General features: G+C 34.1%; 1 protein-coding gene across 2 annotated transcripts in view; it reads right to left on the bottom strand.

Annotated features, from left to right (window-relative positions):
* Edil3 (EGF like repeats and discoidin domains 3) overlaps positions 1 to 18,547 on the bottom strand; it is a 449,920-nt gene that overhangs the window by 94,840 nt on the left and 336,533 nt on the right. For both annotated transcript variants that reach the window (XM_027401777.2, XM_027401778.2), the window contains 3 exons: positions 14,757 to 14,912; positions 13,142 to 13,286; positions 8,910 to 9,094 (listed from right to left, as the gene is read on the bottom strand). In XM_027401777.2, coding sequence (XP_027257578.2) covers positions 8,910 to 9,094; positions 13,142 to 13,286; positions 14,757 to 14,912 — 486 coding nt within the window. The remainder of the gene's footprint in view (positions 1 to 8,909; positions 9,095 to 13,141; positions 13,287 to 14,756; positions 14,913 to 18,547) is intronic.

Genomic DNA, 18,547 nt, shown 5'->3' with positions numbered 1-18,547 from the left:
TCATTAGGTGAATGTAATTATTCCCTCTAGTGCTTATGTTCTATTTTAAAACCAGTGTTTACTAATGCTATATTATTACATGTGATTTAATCACGGAGAACAACCAATTAAGTGAAGAAGCTAGATCAATGGATAGATGAAGAGCTGTCAATCATGATAAGTGACTGGGCCTCAGCTGGTCAGAATTGGTCAATGGTATTAGCTCCAAGAAATGCAGTCATCCCTCTCTCTAGAAAATTTAATAAACACAATGGTAAATATCACAGCATGCACTGTCCAACATGTGTGGTGTCCCCTTTGCATTGTAGACCAGCTGGACAATCTTCAGCAAGCTTCTGTGACTCGTAACCTCATTACTACACAAAACCTCATAGCTCACTGAAAAGGCTGCTGTATAGACAAGTGAGATCACAAATTAAAATTGAATACAATTTCCCTTGTGAATCTTTACATTATTCATAAGGTCTACTTTTTAACTCAGTGTCTTGGTTTTCAATTCATTGCTTCAAAAGAAAGAAATTACTATTTTATCAATAGGTCTAGTAATGGAAACATAGCTAATGTCATAATTAAAGTTCACTACACACACACACACACACACAAACACACACACACACACACACACACACACAAACACACACACACACACACACACACAGAGAGAGAGAGAGAGAGAGAGAGAGAGAGAGAGAGAGAGAGAGAGAGAGAGAAAGACAGAGAGAGACAGAGAGAGACAGAGAGAGAGAGAGACAGAGAGAAAGACAAAGAGAGAAAAATTCATGATTTTCAAATCATGAATGGGCCTGCTGAACACACATTGAATGGTTTAAGTCCTGCTATTCAGCTTTTCAATGGTTTTAAATACTGCTTAGTAACAGAAATATCCAGTTCTCTGTCTTTTTCATGTCTTTTGTATCTTTGAATCCAAAATCCGGTATGCTTGTGTATAAATACTCTCTTCAGCTATGGATTGTTTATTTCTTTTTTTTTTCATCTTGGATAGTGGAGAATTCCTTTGAAAGAATGGCGTTATAAACATTTTAAAGATGGTTTGTAGTAAAGCAAGTTCACTCTTTGATTCCTTGTGTTTATGTCAAAGTATATGGGCACTATAAATCACAACAGGTATTTCACATCTATATTCACAATAACAGATTATTTTTTCTGTTAGGGCTTCTTTGTGGGTGTTTTTTTTTTTTCATTTGTACATACTAGCCACAGTATGTACTGAAAACTAGAATACTTCCTCATAATGAGATATAATTCCTGGGGACCCAGTGGTCACTTGATCCTTGAAAACCATTCCTTTGCCCTTCTGTAAACCAATAATCCAGAGACTCTGAGAGGCCAATCACTTTTAAGCAAATGTGAATTCTATGGTCATGACATTCTTTTACAATGTGAAATGATCTAAATTAAATAAGACTTATTTAATTTTGAAGCTTAAACTCCATTTCTTTCTTACACATTTCCACAAAATTCATATTAAAATGAAACTCTGTGGGGTAAGAAGCTTTCCGACAAAGGTCAGCATTAAATGGCACCCTGACCATTCTTTATTTGTACTAATTTGGTTGAAATATTGTACAGACTATCTTCAATTAATGAATTCCACATACAAAAGATAAAAAAGCCATATCCTTTTTCACAGCATTTTTATTGCTGTCAATCATTTATATTATATTACCATTTATTAATTTTTGTAGCTGTATTTCAACAATGAATTATTCATTTTCTACAGTCATCATCAATAAGGTATATACTTATATAGTTTATACACTACCAGCAACTTCTGATAGTTTATTTTAAGATAATTTATTTCAATCAGTCTGAATTCATTCCATTCTTTTCCCTCAGTTTCTTGAATCATACCAAAATGAATCATATTTTATAATTTTCTAGATTTTGATATGAATTCTTTAATTCCTGATTGATTAAATATTTTCTGGTCATGTTGAATTAGTTGGACAACAAAGATAATCAATGTTAGAGAAATTTACTCTTCTGTTGAAAGTTATTGATAAATCACTTAAAACACATGACTGTTCAAAAAATAGTTTCATTATTGAAGAACAGAAATAACATGTATTTTAAATAGTTGATTTTTTTACTGTTTTAAGGCACAAAACTAAAGTATTTTTATATAAATAAAATATTTCATTTTCTTTTATACATATTTTTAAGTTTATTTATTTTACAGAGACCAATCTATGTCATTTGCTGGCACCACTATAATTTTCTACCTATCTAAGTATATTGTCTTACATTTCAATGATTTTCATTGAAATTTTACTTTGGAAAAAAAACACATACACACATTCCTTGTTTTGTTGTTGTTGCTATGTTAAAGCATTTCGAGTAAAAGCAACTTGGAGTAGGAAGGATATTTGGCATATGCTTTCATTTCATAGTCCACAATGAGGAAAGTCAGGCCTGGAACTCAAGGCAGGAACCTGGAGGCAGGAGCTGATGCAGAAGCCATAGTGCATTGATGTTCACTGGCTTATACTTCAATGGTCACTCAACCTGTTTTTTGTTTTTTATATATACAACTCAGGACCACCTGTCCTGGGAGGCACTACCCACAATGGTCTTATTCCTCCCACACCAATCATTCATCAAGGAAATGCCTCACAGTCTTGCATACAGTCCAATCTGATGCAGTCATTTCTTTACTTGAGGTTCTATCTTACTAGATGGCTCTGTGTTGTGTCAGGATGACAAATAAGTAAACAATACATGCATCTTCTTGTTTTATTAAATTTGGAGGTGTCAAAAGTTGTTGTCTTGATATTATATAAACTACAGGAAGAGAAATAAGGGATTACTAGACACTAATTTCTCTTATTTTTGCCTTTTAACTACTTTATTGAAAACTAACCATGAAATCTCATAGTGTGATTTTTTAAAATACTAAAATAAAATGTTATTTGAATATACCTTTTTATTACTTCTTATTTCAACTTAAAATATTTTAGCTTTTGAAATAAAAATATAATTACATGATTTCCCCCTTCCCCTCCTGTTAATTCCATGTATGCTTTTAGGACTGACCAGTTAGTTTTAGATAACCAGTTGGTGTCCCCTTACTTGAGGAAGACAATTTCTCGCCCTCTCAGCATTCCTGAGTTGCCTGTAGTTCTTTGAGTGGGGTTGAGGACTCATGATATTTCTCCATCAACTTTAGCATGTGTATTGATCTTACATTGCCAGCTCATGTTGACACAGTCATGTTGGTGAGGATATACGGGTGTAGATTCTGACATTACTAGGAGACACAATACCACATCAAGCTTCCTTATCTTCTGGCGTTTGCAATCTTTCAGCCCCCTCTCTCTCCATGACCCCTGTGTCTTTGATGAGGAAGTTGTTTAAATGAGGCAACTTAGACTCAGAAATAGCAGAATTGCATGTTCCTTTTTCTCTGAGGCACCTGGATTCTAATTCCAGAAGCCAGGAAAATAATCAGAACATTACTGGGGTCGAAGTTGGTGGTAATACAGAGGAGAACAGTGGAGGACAGATGATCTGATGAGGAAATGAGAAAACTTGTGAGGCTCTAGTTATAGAGTAGGAAGATAAGAACAGAAAAAGTAGGGGAGAGTAAAAGAACAGTATGGATATGTGAAAAAGTCACAAGGATGTTTATTTTTAATGAAGTACCTAGAAAACAAACTATAATATACATGAGTATGTTTATAAATATACATATATAGTTTAAATGAGATTTTCTTGTCTGGGCTGGCAATGCTCCCTCTAAAAGGCAGAAACTTCTTACCCAAAAGCCAATACCAGACAAGAAGCCACCTTTTGAGTTGTTTGTCAGAAATGTCCAAGGGACTCCCCCAGTGCGGGAAGTCAAGTTCTTACTGCTTAAGACTCTATGCACTTCAGATGCAGAACCCAGAGGCCCCTCAGTGCAACTGACCTGAATGCCTCCCTCCTGCAGAGTAGCTTTCATGATATCAGAAGGCCACTGAAGCTTCCAAAAGAGGGAAACCACCTAGAGTTTTACCTCTATATATTTACCTCTATATATTGTGGCCCGTGAGCCACAATAGTGACCAGCATGGCATGATAGCTGCAAGCGTGCAGTAATAGTGCACATACCTTGGCAGTAACTAAAAGCTCTCTATTTGGATTCTATTTAAAAACTGCTTAATATGAGGGAAATCATGGCTGGTTCTGGAGTCCAAGTCTGCTGTCCAGAGTTAGTGACATCATGGATCTTGGAGGAGAACCTATAACCAGTACTTTACTAAACCAGCATAATCTCTAACTACATTCTACCTATGTTTTCTGATATACAAAGTTAAGTGTGGTCCTCACTCCCTATTGAGGAAGTTTCTCTGTGACATATGCAGATCATTACAGAAAACCATAGCTAATCAAATGTGGGGCTATAGTGCCTAGACCCAATGGATACTTTTCTCCTCTGTAGGGTAAAGTTTTTGATGTGATCCAACTATGTGTGAGGAATATCCATTAATCAGATATTATTACTGTAGGATCATTCATTTACTGTAACAATGAGAGGTTAGGAAGCAGAAATATATTTTAATTATGGTGGGGATTCTAAAAACCATCACGATGGGGATTTTTGCAGAAAGTTTTGTTCATTTTATTAAGTTTAGGGGAAAGCATCACAGCGTGGTAGAAGACCATTCTATAGGAAGTCTGAGAAATGCCCCCTTTAAGGTCACCTGTGAATGTAAATACACTTTTGCCATGTTTAAGTAGACCCTTCCTAAGGATTCATGATTAGCAGTAATTCAAGAGAGCTAATTAGTCATGATTTTCACACATGAAATATTAAAACAGCAATATGGGCATGAGAGTTCTAGACACTTTTATAACATGAAGACATAGACAAGAATTAGAGTATTAATAAACATTGAATACGAAAGTTATATTTAAAACATAGGAATTCTTAAAGGAATACATATACATCCCTTCTAATATATCATAATTAAATGGGAGAGGATTAATTTATAATAAATTTCATCTACAAATATTAAGTTATAACAAAACATTAAGCTTGAAAAAAACTCTTCTATATATTGCTGATACATGATAGTATTTTTTTAAAAAAATAAGAAAAAATTATCAATGAAGAAAGGTATTTCAGATGGCAGAATGGCTTCCCTTCTGAAGAGCTATTGCTCATGATTGATGAATTATATATTAAAATACAACTAATTTATTTCAGAAACCTAATTTAAGGATAAAAGTTGGTCTATGTGTCAACAGGTCAAAAATCACCATACACATTGTTTTGTACAAAACATCAATTATACTTCAAACTATACACCACACAGCACCCCTGGTAACAGTGTGCAGTGGATAGATTACACCCTAAGTAGAAAACATGGAAACATAGTCTCATTCTGGAAGTCTTTCCTTGCACAATGTCATAAAAATATATAAATAAATGAAGTCAGTTTATTTTTCCTTGGAGAGTCTTGATATGTTTTGACATGACAAAAATTAGATATCCACTTGAAAAACTAGTCTCAGAATTGACAGAAAATATGTCATCAGGAGAATGAATCGATGCCAGTGTGCAGGAGCCTTTAAGAAGAGATGTTAAACAAAGTGATGGATGAAGGTTAGCTATGAAATTCACATCTCTATCTGTGTAAATGTGTTTTTCATTTTTATTTTTCTAAAGAACTTTGTCTTTAGCCATTCCTTATGTGAGTATTGCTATAATATGCCCATCTACCTGAATTGCTATTTGTGTGTACAATATTTTCAATACTTTACAGGGCATTATGAATCATGAATAAGCTTACTTATATTCAGATAATCTTGAGGGTGAACAGGATACTTATATTTTTAAATATTTTATAGCCACATGTCAAAATTAGTTTATTATTTTTAACACTAAACAAGGTAATGGACATTGTCCATGGTTTATTCACACTTGGAATTTAAAAGTACATGTATTATTATTATTATGAACTGTGTTTTAAAAGCTTGACCTTTGTTGAAAAATGTTTTAAAAGCTTGACCTTTGTTGAAAAATGCTATATATATATATATATATATATATATATATATATATATATAACCTTACTGATAATTGTGAGGTTGCAGTTTTATTCAATGACAAAATACGTCCCTAATATGCCTGAATTAATTTAATTCCTAGTACAGAAAAATTTTTTGAGTGTATATATATATATTATATATATATATATATATATATATATATATATAAATTGTCTTTTTATACTAAATATCAGTTATATACTGTGTAGAACAAAGTGCATTACTTGAGTTTCACTTGAATTAATTCTAACTATGCAATAAGTCATTATGAAGTATCTCCTACATGTTGGTATTGATTATAAATTTGATTAGGTACTGGAGTACAATCTGAGAAAGTAAACAGACAGCCATTCCAATATACCAGACATTTTGAAGCTAACAATCTAGCAAAGGATAATAATTTCAAAATTGATTTATTTTACTACTGAAAAGCTTTATGTTTGCTGAAGCATGGAAAAATAGCAGCCTTATTTTCTATGGTTTAACTTCTTCATATTCTAGTTACTGATAACCAATTTAATTTGAAAGCATATAGCAGAAATTCCAAGTCTTAAATAGCAATCCTTTCTGAGTGTTGCCATGGAATGTTGAGCTGCCACACTCTGTTCTGCCCAATGTACGAATCATCTCATTGCTCAGTGTATCTAAGCTGAATATGCTACCTTCCCATTTGTCATTAAACAAACATGTTGATTATATAACCTATCACTATGCTGAAGTGATTTTGTTCAAGTTTTACTTTACTTCTAAATTTCAGACAAACACAAGAGTAACAATGAAAAGGAGCTACCAAAGCCTAAAACAAAGATGGATTAGATTTAGTTCCTTCCAAATTGACAGAACCACAAAGCATATTGGGGGAAAAACATCTCTATATGATTCAGTGTAATCTATGTTTTCAGGCCTCCAAGGGCATCTTGGAAGGCATCATCATCCATGATAATGTGAGACTCGTAAATGTAGTAGAGATCCTGGGTCAGATACTGGTAGGGCATAGCTAACAGCCAATCCTTTGCACAGAAATCAACATCCAAAGTTAAGCTGAAGGATCTAGTGTCAGAAGATAATGCTTTCTCTTTTTCTCTAGGAAGAGTGAATTTATAACAAAACAGCTAGAGACAGATGGTGTTAAGTTTGAGGAAATTAAAATGTGTGGTAAAAGATGAATGAGAACAAATCAGAATGATTTTTAGGCTGTATTAGCAATTTATGTTTTATTATCAGGCCTAGAGATAGCAACTGAAAAAAATTTCAGCAAGAGTGAAAGAAAACTGTATTTGCATTTTAGCATACACACATGAACATGCCTCCCACTCATGCTCAACACTTACGATTAGAGAAACAGAATATTTTTAAACCATAGGAATAGTAACTAAGAAGATAGTTAATGAACTTCAGGATGAATTGAAGAAATAGGGGTGGAAGTTCCAATCAGGAAGTGACAGTAGGATTGTAAGAATGGTAATAATTTCAAGATACTCTGATCTCCATTCTAGTGGCTAAAATCACTGGTACTTGGTAAATCAGTTAATCCAAGCCTGTGAAGTTGGTATGACAGACATATTAGTGAGACAATAACTAGTAGCTGAAGGAGTGGTATTAGGAGAGAACACTTAGCAAATTCTGCAAAGAGGAAAACAAATTTTGGTGTCATGTTAGTCAATTTAAAGATGAACTCTAAGACAAGCACAGTCCTCAGAGCATGAAGAAGACTGGCACTTGAGCACCTGTGATGCTTCAGGGGTGTATGACACATAATAACTTGTTACATGGATGATTTAATGCAATGAGCAGTGCTACAGGCTAGATAAGAACAGCAGGTTGGATGACATAGTGATACGCATCAAACCACTCCTGCTTTAAAAAAATATAAGAGAAACTTATAGAAACTTATATAAATACCTGTGGTGTTTGTAAGTGAAATAAAAGGGTCAAGTAAAATTTAAAGCAGCTATAAAAAACAATTGACTATTTCTAATTCTGGGAATATAATATTGTAAAACCCAGTGGCAAAACTTAAAAGGATTATTGGAAATTTCTGATGACCTTAGTAATGACAAATATGACTCAGTAAGGGTTAGCCATTTGGGGTTTTAAGTGTTTTCATGGTGTATAGACATACCATGGTTTATCACAGGTTTTTAAACTCAATAATAAAATGTAAAATCCAAGTGGAGCTCATGCATATGAAAGAAACTAACCTCATTATGAAATTGAGCCATCATAGGATTGTTGCCACAGGAGACAGTAACAAAACTATGTATGCATAAAGATATCTCATAAATAAATGTATTTCAAGAGGACTATTTTTTGAAAGAACCAGATATAATCTTACTTTCATTGTAAGTGACCAACAGACTCTGTAGAATCCTCATTTCTTTCATAAGTTAGTTGTACAAGGAGAGTGTAATCAAATCATTGCATTGTTTTGCAACCACAGGTAAAGAGATGCTGTGACATGAGTCATGGCACTCTGAGACTCCATGCAGGTCTGTGGCATGACTCCAGTGTTTTCAGATACTGATGTTAATTGTCAATATTAAATAAAATAAAAAGCATATGAAGAGATAAAACTTGGCAAGCAGATTGTCTCAAATTTGATCAGGTGAGCTACAAATCTAATCAGGGGTATACAGTGTACTCTGGTACATTTTACCCAGCCAGCTTGTCCATGGGCTGCATCTTTGTATCAATACAGGCCAGAAATGTTATTTCATAGGTTATTTCTGCTTTCATGTCTTGGAAAAGGTAAATGTGAAAGTGTATTTAAAGCAGTGTAAAATAATTCAGCTAGCCATTAGGAAAGCCTTTACAGCACAGGATTGGTAGGTGGTGAAATACTTGAAAGTCATTACCTGCAACCACTGTGACTGGTCATTGTGGCCGGAGGTCCAGGCATTTACTTTGCCTTGCTTGTCCAGCCGGGCTTTCCTTGGTTCCCATGTGAACATGTCCATGTTGAGTGTTCTGAAGACGCTGGAGGCAGTGATCTGGTAGTCTTGTATATGCCCTGATTTCATCCCCAAAGGTTCTGAACAACCTGGTAGAAGGAGAAGAACTCCATGAAGAAAGCAATTGATCATCTTGGAACTTTTCTATGTTTATTTCTGAAAGGCAAGAGAAGATTGAACACAACACTATTCATTCCCCCAAAGAGAGGACATCAAAATTCAAAACAGGAGCTATAATCAGAAATAAATCTGGAATAAAATAGAAAAACAAGATAGCCAATTCAAGCTATTTTGTCTGAATACATTTTGTAAAAATTGAAAACAAGAGAGACAATTCAGAATACTTTTCTGTGATAGATGATTTTGCAAAATGAAAACATTGCCGAAATGCTCTCTTCTGCCTCATTACTGGGAGCCTCGTGACTGTTCCCTAGTTTTCCACAATTTTATTGTGTCTTGGAGGATGGGGCATTTTCTCATAAAGTATATTTGGTTTTCTTTTATTTGTTTTCATAATATCGCCCTTGGAATTTCCCCAGTACAGAGTCATTTTTGTAAATTGCTCCACAGCAAATATTCTAAACTGGACAGAGTTATGTTGTCTAAGAAATAAGCACTACTCTTACAATTAAGAGAGAGGTTCTCACACTGTAGCCAGGTTGGCCTTCTACTCTAGCCATCCTCACTCAGCATTTAAGTGCAGGAAGGATGAGAGTTGATTAATTTGGCACAAGTATGGATTTTTCTAGAAGGCATCATACAGCTATAGAATTTAGAAAAATGAATAAGACAGCAAGAATATAAAATCTAACTAAAACCATCCATTATTTCCATAAACTCCTATACTCAAACTAAATAACACTTTATGTTTACATATTTTGGAAGATTATCAAATTTATCACATATATTTCCAATTTTGATATGCTAAGAAATTTTGGTTTGTACATTACTGAAAATGCTGTGTCCACGTGTGGGCGTGCTAAAAAAATTCTTGCCAGATTTCAATAAGAGACATGAGTCTATCATTATATTGTCCAGTGATTAAGACTTGGCCAAGGATCTACTAAGATAAATTAGCTTGTTAAAAGGAAAAGGAAAATGAGTGAATTTCTCCAGTGCAATCCCTTCCTTCATACTCTACTTGTCTTCTCTTCACCTATTATTCATTCAACTTACCTTTCAGTGTTCAAATCTCCAAAATGAAGACTGCAATAGAAACTACCTTGAGTGTGTATCTTAGGATATTAGTTAATAAAATACCAAATATTTAGAAATATTGTTGTGACAATCAACATTCAATAAAAATTAGCTCTTTAGTCATTTCTATAAAACTCATTCTAACAGACAGCAGGTGTTAAGTCTACAAGTATCAGCATTTCAGTGACTGCAATTTAGTATCCTACAACTAGGCACCATTACTCAGTGTAGACTGTTTTATGTGTAGCGTCTAGGAAACAAAGCATAGAACATTCTACTGATAGTAGTTGACTTTAACTAATTACGATCTGAACTAATCAATCTGAATAATTTCTTCCCTCCTGAAGCTCCTCTGTGTAGTCTGTTCCTCCATCTTTACTTCCACTGAATGGAAACAAGGGCATGGAAAGCTGTTTTCCTAGCCAGAATATTACTGAGGAGACCTATCTCTTCAATGGTAAAGAAGCTCTAAAACCAAAATATGAATTCTGAGGGTAAAATTCATCATCCTAACAGAGCTCTTAGATTCTAGAAAGTTCTAATAGCCATAATGGCATGATATATGTCTTCAGGCAATTCCATAGTAGTACACACTGTCTTCATGACTTCTGAATTCTTTTATTTGCAGCATGCCCTTGGCCCCTGCTGGAGACCAATCACTGTAAAATTTTGTTTAGTGTGCAGAAGAAATGACATAGAAAAACAGGGTGACTTTTTTTCTTTTCTTATAAAATATCTGAAAACTGGATAGATAAGAAATGCCTTTGATAATTTATTTTTAATCACAAAATTAGTTTCATATCCATTCTGATTTCTAGTACATAGCTAAGAAAAGAAGCTTTATATTATTATGCCTTAAAATAATTGTTAATTAAAGAACGGGTGAATGAGTTTTAGTCTTCTAATTATGATTATGATATATTTCCTTTGAAACATCCCAAGTCATCTTTCACATAATCTAAAAGATATTCTTTTCAAGTGTATGGAAAGAGAGTGGCTGCTTCCAGGCAATGTTGAAGATCTATGACTGTTAAAAAATAATACGGCCGAACTGGGCTTTAAAGCATGGCACTCAACTGCATGAAATATTACAAAACTTTGTGTCAATGTTTATTTCCAAGAATCACAGCTAAATTATTTTGCAATGGACTTCATATCTCACAAATTTCCTGTCTCATTCATGTGATTCTGTGAATACAAATTAATTACCTCTTTTACCAGTATGAATAGAACCTAAAAAAAATAAAGTATTATAAAAGCATCGATTATTTCTATGGTGAAACACTTTCCAGTCTTTAAAACCAGTCCGCAAAAGATACTGCTCTCTGCACCAAAGATTAAAATCAATTAGTAGGATTGGGAGTGAGAGCACTACTTCCTTTTCAGAATTAGAGTCTGTAAAGTGACAGTTGTCACCTCTTGTCAAGCTTGCAAGCAAAATATATTTACTCTATGAGGGTGTAAGTGTGTCATGTATGAGAAGCTGGTCCTCATGAATCAAAGGATTGAAGAAATAGGGAAGGTGATGATAAGCAACAACAACAACAACAACAAAAACCACAGGGCTTGCTGCAAACATCATCATCCTGTGGCTTCCTCCTGATTGCTTTATGATGAATGGCTTAGGGATGACACTGGCCTCTGGTGATAAAGTGACAGGCAATACAAACATGCTGTAGCAATAATTCTGCTCACATTTAGTAACAATCAATAATCTTGTCCAAATAATTAAAAAGTATATCTCTGTTAAGATAATAAATTGCAGTGAAAACATTTCTCTATAAACAACAACACTGATATAGATTATGCACATGCATTCCCTAAAGGAGGTTCACTCATACAGCGAATTTACTTTAATTTCTTCCAATGAATGGACTGGCAAAGAATGCTGTTTTTAAATACCCTCTTCTATTTGCTTCAGTTTTCTCCTCCGGGAAAGGATTCTAGTAAGGGTCAGGTAGGGAGAAAGGCCAGTTCATGGGGGCGGAGGGTTTATGTGATGGTGGGAGAGAGTAATAAACATGAATTAAACATACATATGAAAATTTCAAAGAACTAACTAATTTTTATAAAGGCAGTATTCTTTCAAATTTGGTAAGAGGTTTCCCTGTTTTGGAGGTTATGTTGAAACATGACACAAGTGAACTTTCCAATTTATTCACAGTTGTTTGAGCAAAAGAAATCTTTTGTCACTTTGACAAAGATAGGTTAAGTTTATTTGCATGAAATACAGTAACTGCCTTCTAAAACATAATTGAGTGAATAAGCAGATGTGATGTTCTATTTAATTTAGAATATAGTTACAAATATAACTATACAATGTTTTTTGTTTGTATCTTGTTCTGATGATCCTGTAGGAGAATTATTTAACTCTATGTTCTTTAATGGATTACCCTTGAGCTAGATAACCATGGCTTATATAATAAGCAGGTTGCTGGATGAAAATGCTCCAAGAATGAATTTATAGTAGTACTCTTGGTGTTGAAGTATTGTTCCCTAGGGAGGGATGATAAATTTACATGTTTCATAGAACCTAAAAAGAAAGCACTGAGTTTAAAGATAAAACTTACTTTCTTTGGAACTTACAACCTAAATTTGCACAATTTATGAGGTCAAGAAGATTGTACTTTCAATCATCTCCAAACATAAATCATATTTACAACCAAAATCAATGGGACACATCTTTTGACAACAGCTTCTCTTGAGAATTTCTGGTATTCTATTTGATTACTTGACTCTACTGTTTCTGTAGCGTGGTTTACAAGTTTATTTGACACATAAACAGCATGTATTTTTGCATTGAACCATGCCCTACATATTTGGTGGAAGAAATAAATATCTTCGATTGCTGAAAACCTAGAGATTAGTAGATAAGCATATACTGAGATGCTTTCTGTTCTCATTAAAGACAGTCCCATGATAGAAAACAGGAGACTTACCTGAAAGCTCACAGCCAAGGAGCTCCATCCTTAAAGTACAGTGCCTTCGACAAATTTGGGGATACAGCCTGACATATTGAGCTTTTATAGGGGGCGTGAAAGAGTTAGCATAGGGTGTGTTGTTATCAACATTTCCACGGAACACCTGTGTAAAGACATACAGTATTTTAAAAGCTGGGCATGATGGCTCATGCCTGAAATACAGTATTAAGGAAGTTGAGAAAGCAGAATAACCATGAGACAGGGGGATCGCCATGAGTTCAAAGTCAACCTGGGCTACAGAGTGAGACCCTTACCTATATATGTACACATATATGTGTATATGTACATATGTGTGTCTGTGAATGTGTGTGTGCCTGTATGTGTGTATACATATACATTTGCAATAGCTTCTTTATTTTCATACATGTGACAATACTCAAGCTCAACACAATTCCTCAAAGATTATAATAAATATTATTGAGAATTTACGAAGCACCTTGCCATCAACAGCAAATAAAAAGTCACTTACAAATCTGAATTAAAACGGAAAAACACTCTGTACTGTGACATAATCATACTTCCCTGACTAATTTTTAAATTTTTATAAGGATTAATTTATTTAATTTTATGTGTTTGAGCATTTTGCCTGCATGTACGTATATGCATAATGTTTGTGTGTTGTACCCACCAAGGTTAGACAAAGACATCAGACCCCTTAAAACTGTAGTTAAGTAGATTGTTGTAAGTCACAGTCTAGGTGTTGGGAACCTAACTAGGGTCCTCCACAAGAGCTGTAAGTGCTCTGAACCTCTGAGATATCTTTCCAGCTCCTCAACCACTTCAAAGGCCAGGACTGCAGAGCCAGAGGAAGTCATTCTCCCTGTCTCTGTCTCTCTCTTTATCTCCCTTTATCTTCCTCTCCATACATTTATATACATATATGATCCTATGTCATCTGTCTATCATCTATATCATCTACCTTTTCTGTCTGTCTATCATGTCTCTCTTAAAAATTATCACCCTAAATCCTTTAAGTTAGTCTGAGTCTGTCCACTTGCAAATGAGTAGACTTTTCTGGTAAGCACCATTTCTTTGTTCTTAACCAGACTTTTAAGGCTATTTCAAAATGAATTAGTTTTGCTTGAAGTTCTGAACACCAAACGAAAAGGAGATATTAGATGCCATACTCATTTCTTTCACATTTTTCTTCTGCTCAGTAACAGATACATTTCCAAACTGCAAAATACCCACAGGTATACTTCCTTTCTATCATTCAGTGCTCTTGTTTTTAAAATAGTAAATTATTTGACTGAGGAAAAGGCTCATTGTGCAAGCAAGAAGAATGGATTGACACGCTGGTTTTCCTTAAAGCAGCTCACTTGTTATTCGCAGCACTTTGCTAACTTTTTGACAATTATTTATAGGAACATCAATTAAAATCTGGCAAAATCTTAAATGGAAGCTGTTAGAAATTCCTAACGTAGGAAAGCCCTACTCCCTTTACCCAATTAAATCCGAAAAACTGCAGAAATGTATTTTAACACAAGCCTCTAGCAGAAGCCTCAGACATCACATGATAACATGTTGTCATCATGGAATTTTAATTAAATTCCACAGGATGAGTTAGTCTTACCATTTCTTCATTGGTGCCTTTCACTTTGTACATTGTCCAGGTCTTCCCATCGTTACTATAGGCAATTTTGTAGGATTTTATGTATTCTGGGCTTCCAATCCTTTTTGCTCCTTGGGTAATAACACCAGTAACTCTCATTTTTCTTTGCAAATTTATCTAAGGAGACAAACATAGTCAATGAAAATTCCTTTCATTGCTTTCACAGATGCAATATGGGCAATATTGATTTTGGGAATGGAATTTAACTTATTATATTAGCACTTTATATGAAGTGCTAATCAATATTCAGTATTTTAATGCAATTATATCAACCTGATATACAAAGTTTAAATCAAAATATATTCTAATGATAGACTATACAGATTTATTACATGCCGAATATCCCACTAAAATGTAAGACCAGAAAGTCTTTGTTTGGCTATACTATGTAGGTATGCCTTCATGAACTCAGTGATGGAGACACAACTCTTCGTTAAAGTAATTCTGTGTTATCAATATGAAACTCTAATGTTAATATGACTGTTAGTGTATCTCTCTGATAGAGGACTCTAGAGTTTCCATTAAAAATGAAACATAGCACACAGAAATGTTGAATCTTAGAAGGCAAAAGCTAAAAACAGAAATAATGCCAGAAACAATAACAAGTATCTTTGATTTCTGGCTCTTTCTCCTTTCATCTCTGCTACGGTGTGTAAAATGTCAAAGGATGGGGTAGCCTTGTATATTCAACAAACAGTTGCCTTTGTCTTCCTTTCATCACAGGGCAACTTTATAATTGACCTATTATCTCCATTGTACATCTATGTTTGCTACAGAAATCATGCATAGCTACATTCTAAAAGTATTATTCTGTCATTCAAACAGAAAATTCTTTTTACTCTTACTGTACAATAATTAATTAAATTGTATAATGGAAACATGCTTTATCCACACAGAATAAACATCAAACTTTATATTCCATTTGCCTTCATCATATTCACATATATATATACTTCTAAGAAAGTTACTGTTTTAGATAAATTGTTGTAAAGCCCTATCCTCTCTATCAGTACAAACTGAGTGATTTAAATGTCTTTTACATTTATACTAGTTACTATTGAGCAACATTTTTCCCCAGAAAAACAGTTATCAATCCTCAGAAGCTTGTGAACAGGCTTTTTCATGGTCCGAAGTGCCTTTGAGATCAGCATTTAAATAATAGAAGGTGCAAAAGAAGATGCCAGAGGCACTAAAACCCAGTTCCTCAATGGCTCAATATCTCCCAAGTCTCTGAAATTCATGCTACTAGTGCCAAATTCTGCAAGGCTCAGCCTTACTGTGTATAGAGAAAGCCTGAGCTTTATATATATATATATATATATATATATATATATATATATATATATATTATATATATATATGTTAGTCCCTGCTTCACTGTGCTGAGCAGAGAGCTGCTCCATCTTTGAGAGTCCTCATATAATCTAGATCTTAAGATCGTGGATTGATGCATACATTCAATTTTGTTTCTCTCATTTTGTGTCAGGCATCACATTATAGATTATAGATGTGAATGTATGGCTCCATTCTTGTTCCCAGGCTCATAAAATGAACACAGTCCCCAATGTAAATTGTACTTACTACACTTAGTATTTATGTACATTTATTTCAGTCCTCTGATGGTTGGATGTGGTGCTTTTACTGTGTGCTTTATAGTAGGTAACCCCTGGTAGACTTTTTAATTATGTTAGTAAATCTGCATGTTGCTATGCAACAAATTTGCCTATGAACCCTTTTCCTCTTCTTGTTTAACTCTGGGGTGTCTTCAGAGCCTGAACCTTCCCCATACATGAAACATAAACAGTGGGCACTTTGAATTATATTTCCTCACATTTTGGAAGCCTGCCTTTTTTAAAAACCACATTTCATACTTCTGAGAATTTCTTTTTCAATTATGTTTTATCTCATTTCAATTATCTTGTTTACGCCTCTTGTAGACAGCCAAATTATCTCAGCTAGAAATTTGGCTGATGAGCTATACAGTAATTTTCTAAAGCCGAAATGGGAAAAGTGTAGCAGAATTATACAATAAAAATCTGAATTCATTTTTCTTCAAATTATTAGAAATTGTTTTTAAAAGGTTCACGTTTTCTTCAGTATTTAACATGATCAGGGTATATATTCTGTGACTGCAGAAACCCAGTTTTTAAACATCCTATCACCTCACTTGAATTGTCTTTATTAAGTAAATACCTGCAATTAAACATCAGCAATGTTTTCATCAATTACAAATCTTTTAAGAGTTATGTTTACAGTTATATTCTAGGATTTCACAATGCTTCAAAATACTGATAAGCACATAGTTGAATTATTATGCTTGGAAAAATAGGGGTTCAACATAAGCAAGAATTTCCATTCATGATGGTACTCAAATTTGAAACTGGGAATCAGAGTTGCTGCGGAAAAAAAAAGTTGGTTTTGGAGGCAAACTAAGCCATGATTTCAGAGGAATGGTCAGTATAAACAGCTGCTGCAAGTAGACCTGGTTCATCTCATTACTATGTTTTATGTTTGGTTCCTGCCAGACAACCTTATAAAGCTGACCTTAGATTTACCCTGCTTGGTGGATCACACTGGGCACTGTGTTAACTGTCTACTGAAAATCACATTGGAAATAAACTATTCTGTAAGTCCTTATACTCAAAAATATATTTTCATTTATATAAATTTTTACAAAGATGACTTTTCTACACCGAATAGTAGGTGCACTGTATGACCATAAAAGGCCAAAGTATTTTCTGAGGCATTTTGAACATATTGTGTCCCCTAATGAATGTGGATAGGAACATTCATTCAGCTATGCACAAGTAGATCTCATGTTGAGGCTACGCAGCAACAGAAAGGAGTAGTCATATCTACTGTTTGACTTTCTACCTTGGTAATGTTATTCAGTTTGTTTAATCCTTGAAGTTGAATTTTCTGAACTCTTTAAGGGACTCTAACAAAGTTTTGATACATAAACATTTTAGGACATACACCTGAAAAACTTTAGCCACATAGAAAATTCTTAAAATATTTGATATTTGGTTTGATTTCCAGGGATTTTTGGGAAGGTTAAATTAAATGACTTCCACCAGTGCTTAGTCATTAACACTTAATTTTAGGGTCTATCAAGCAGAATATTTTCATGAATTGAAAATCATAATGGCAATTCAAAATTAATTTTGTGAACAACTTCCAGGGGTATGAATTTTTAACATACTTAGGGCTACAACTATTAAGTGTATAGTGTACATGTATGTCTCTATGCGTGTATATGTTTGTGTATATATGTATGTATGTGTATATGCATGCATGTGTGGATAAGTATGTGTTTGTATGTGTATGTGAGCATGTATGTGTGTATTTCTTGTCTCAGTTAGTGTTCCCTTTCCCAGAGCACACATTCTTGATCACTAGTAAAGTTTGCCTTTTTCAGAAACTTTAGCTAGAATGGAGTTTGTACGGTGTTCTCTGTCTTTGTAACTTATTTCTAACATTCTATTCCAAGAAATTGAAGAAAAATGTCTGATATTAATCACAATCTGAAATACACACAGGCAGAAACACATGCACCAGCATCAGTAAATTCTTAACAGTACTATGAGAAATCTTAAGTGCAATTGGAGATTTTAAGAATTTAGTACTTTTTATGCCTGAAGCATATGAAGTGGAATTCCAAGGGCTGAACAATATTTGGTATAAAAATTCTAGACATGCCATTTTTTCCTTCTGGTTGTTTGCATGTACTCCATTCAGTTTGAGCCAGCATT

The sequence above is a fragment of the Cricetulus griseus genome, chromosome 2 (assembly GCF_003668045.3).
Source record: "Cricetulus griseus strain 17A/GY chromosome 2, alternate assembly CriGri-PICRH-1.0, whole genome shotgun sequence".
NCBI classification, from domain to species: domain Eukaryota; kingdom Metazoa; phylum Chordata; class Mammalia; order Rodentia; family Cricetidae; genus Cricetulus; species Cricetulus griseus.
This window is presented reverse-complemented; position numbering and strand designations above follow the sequence as displayed.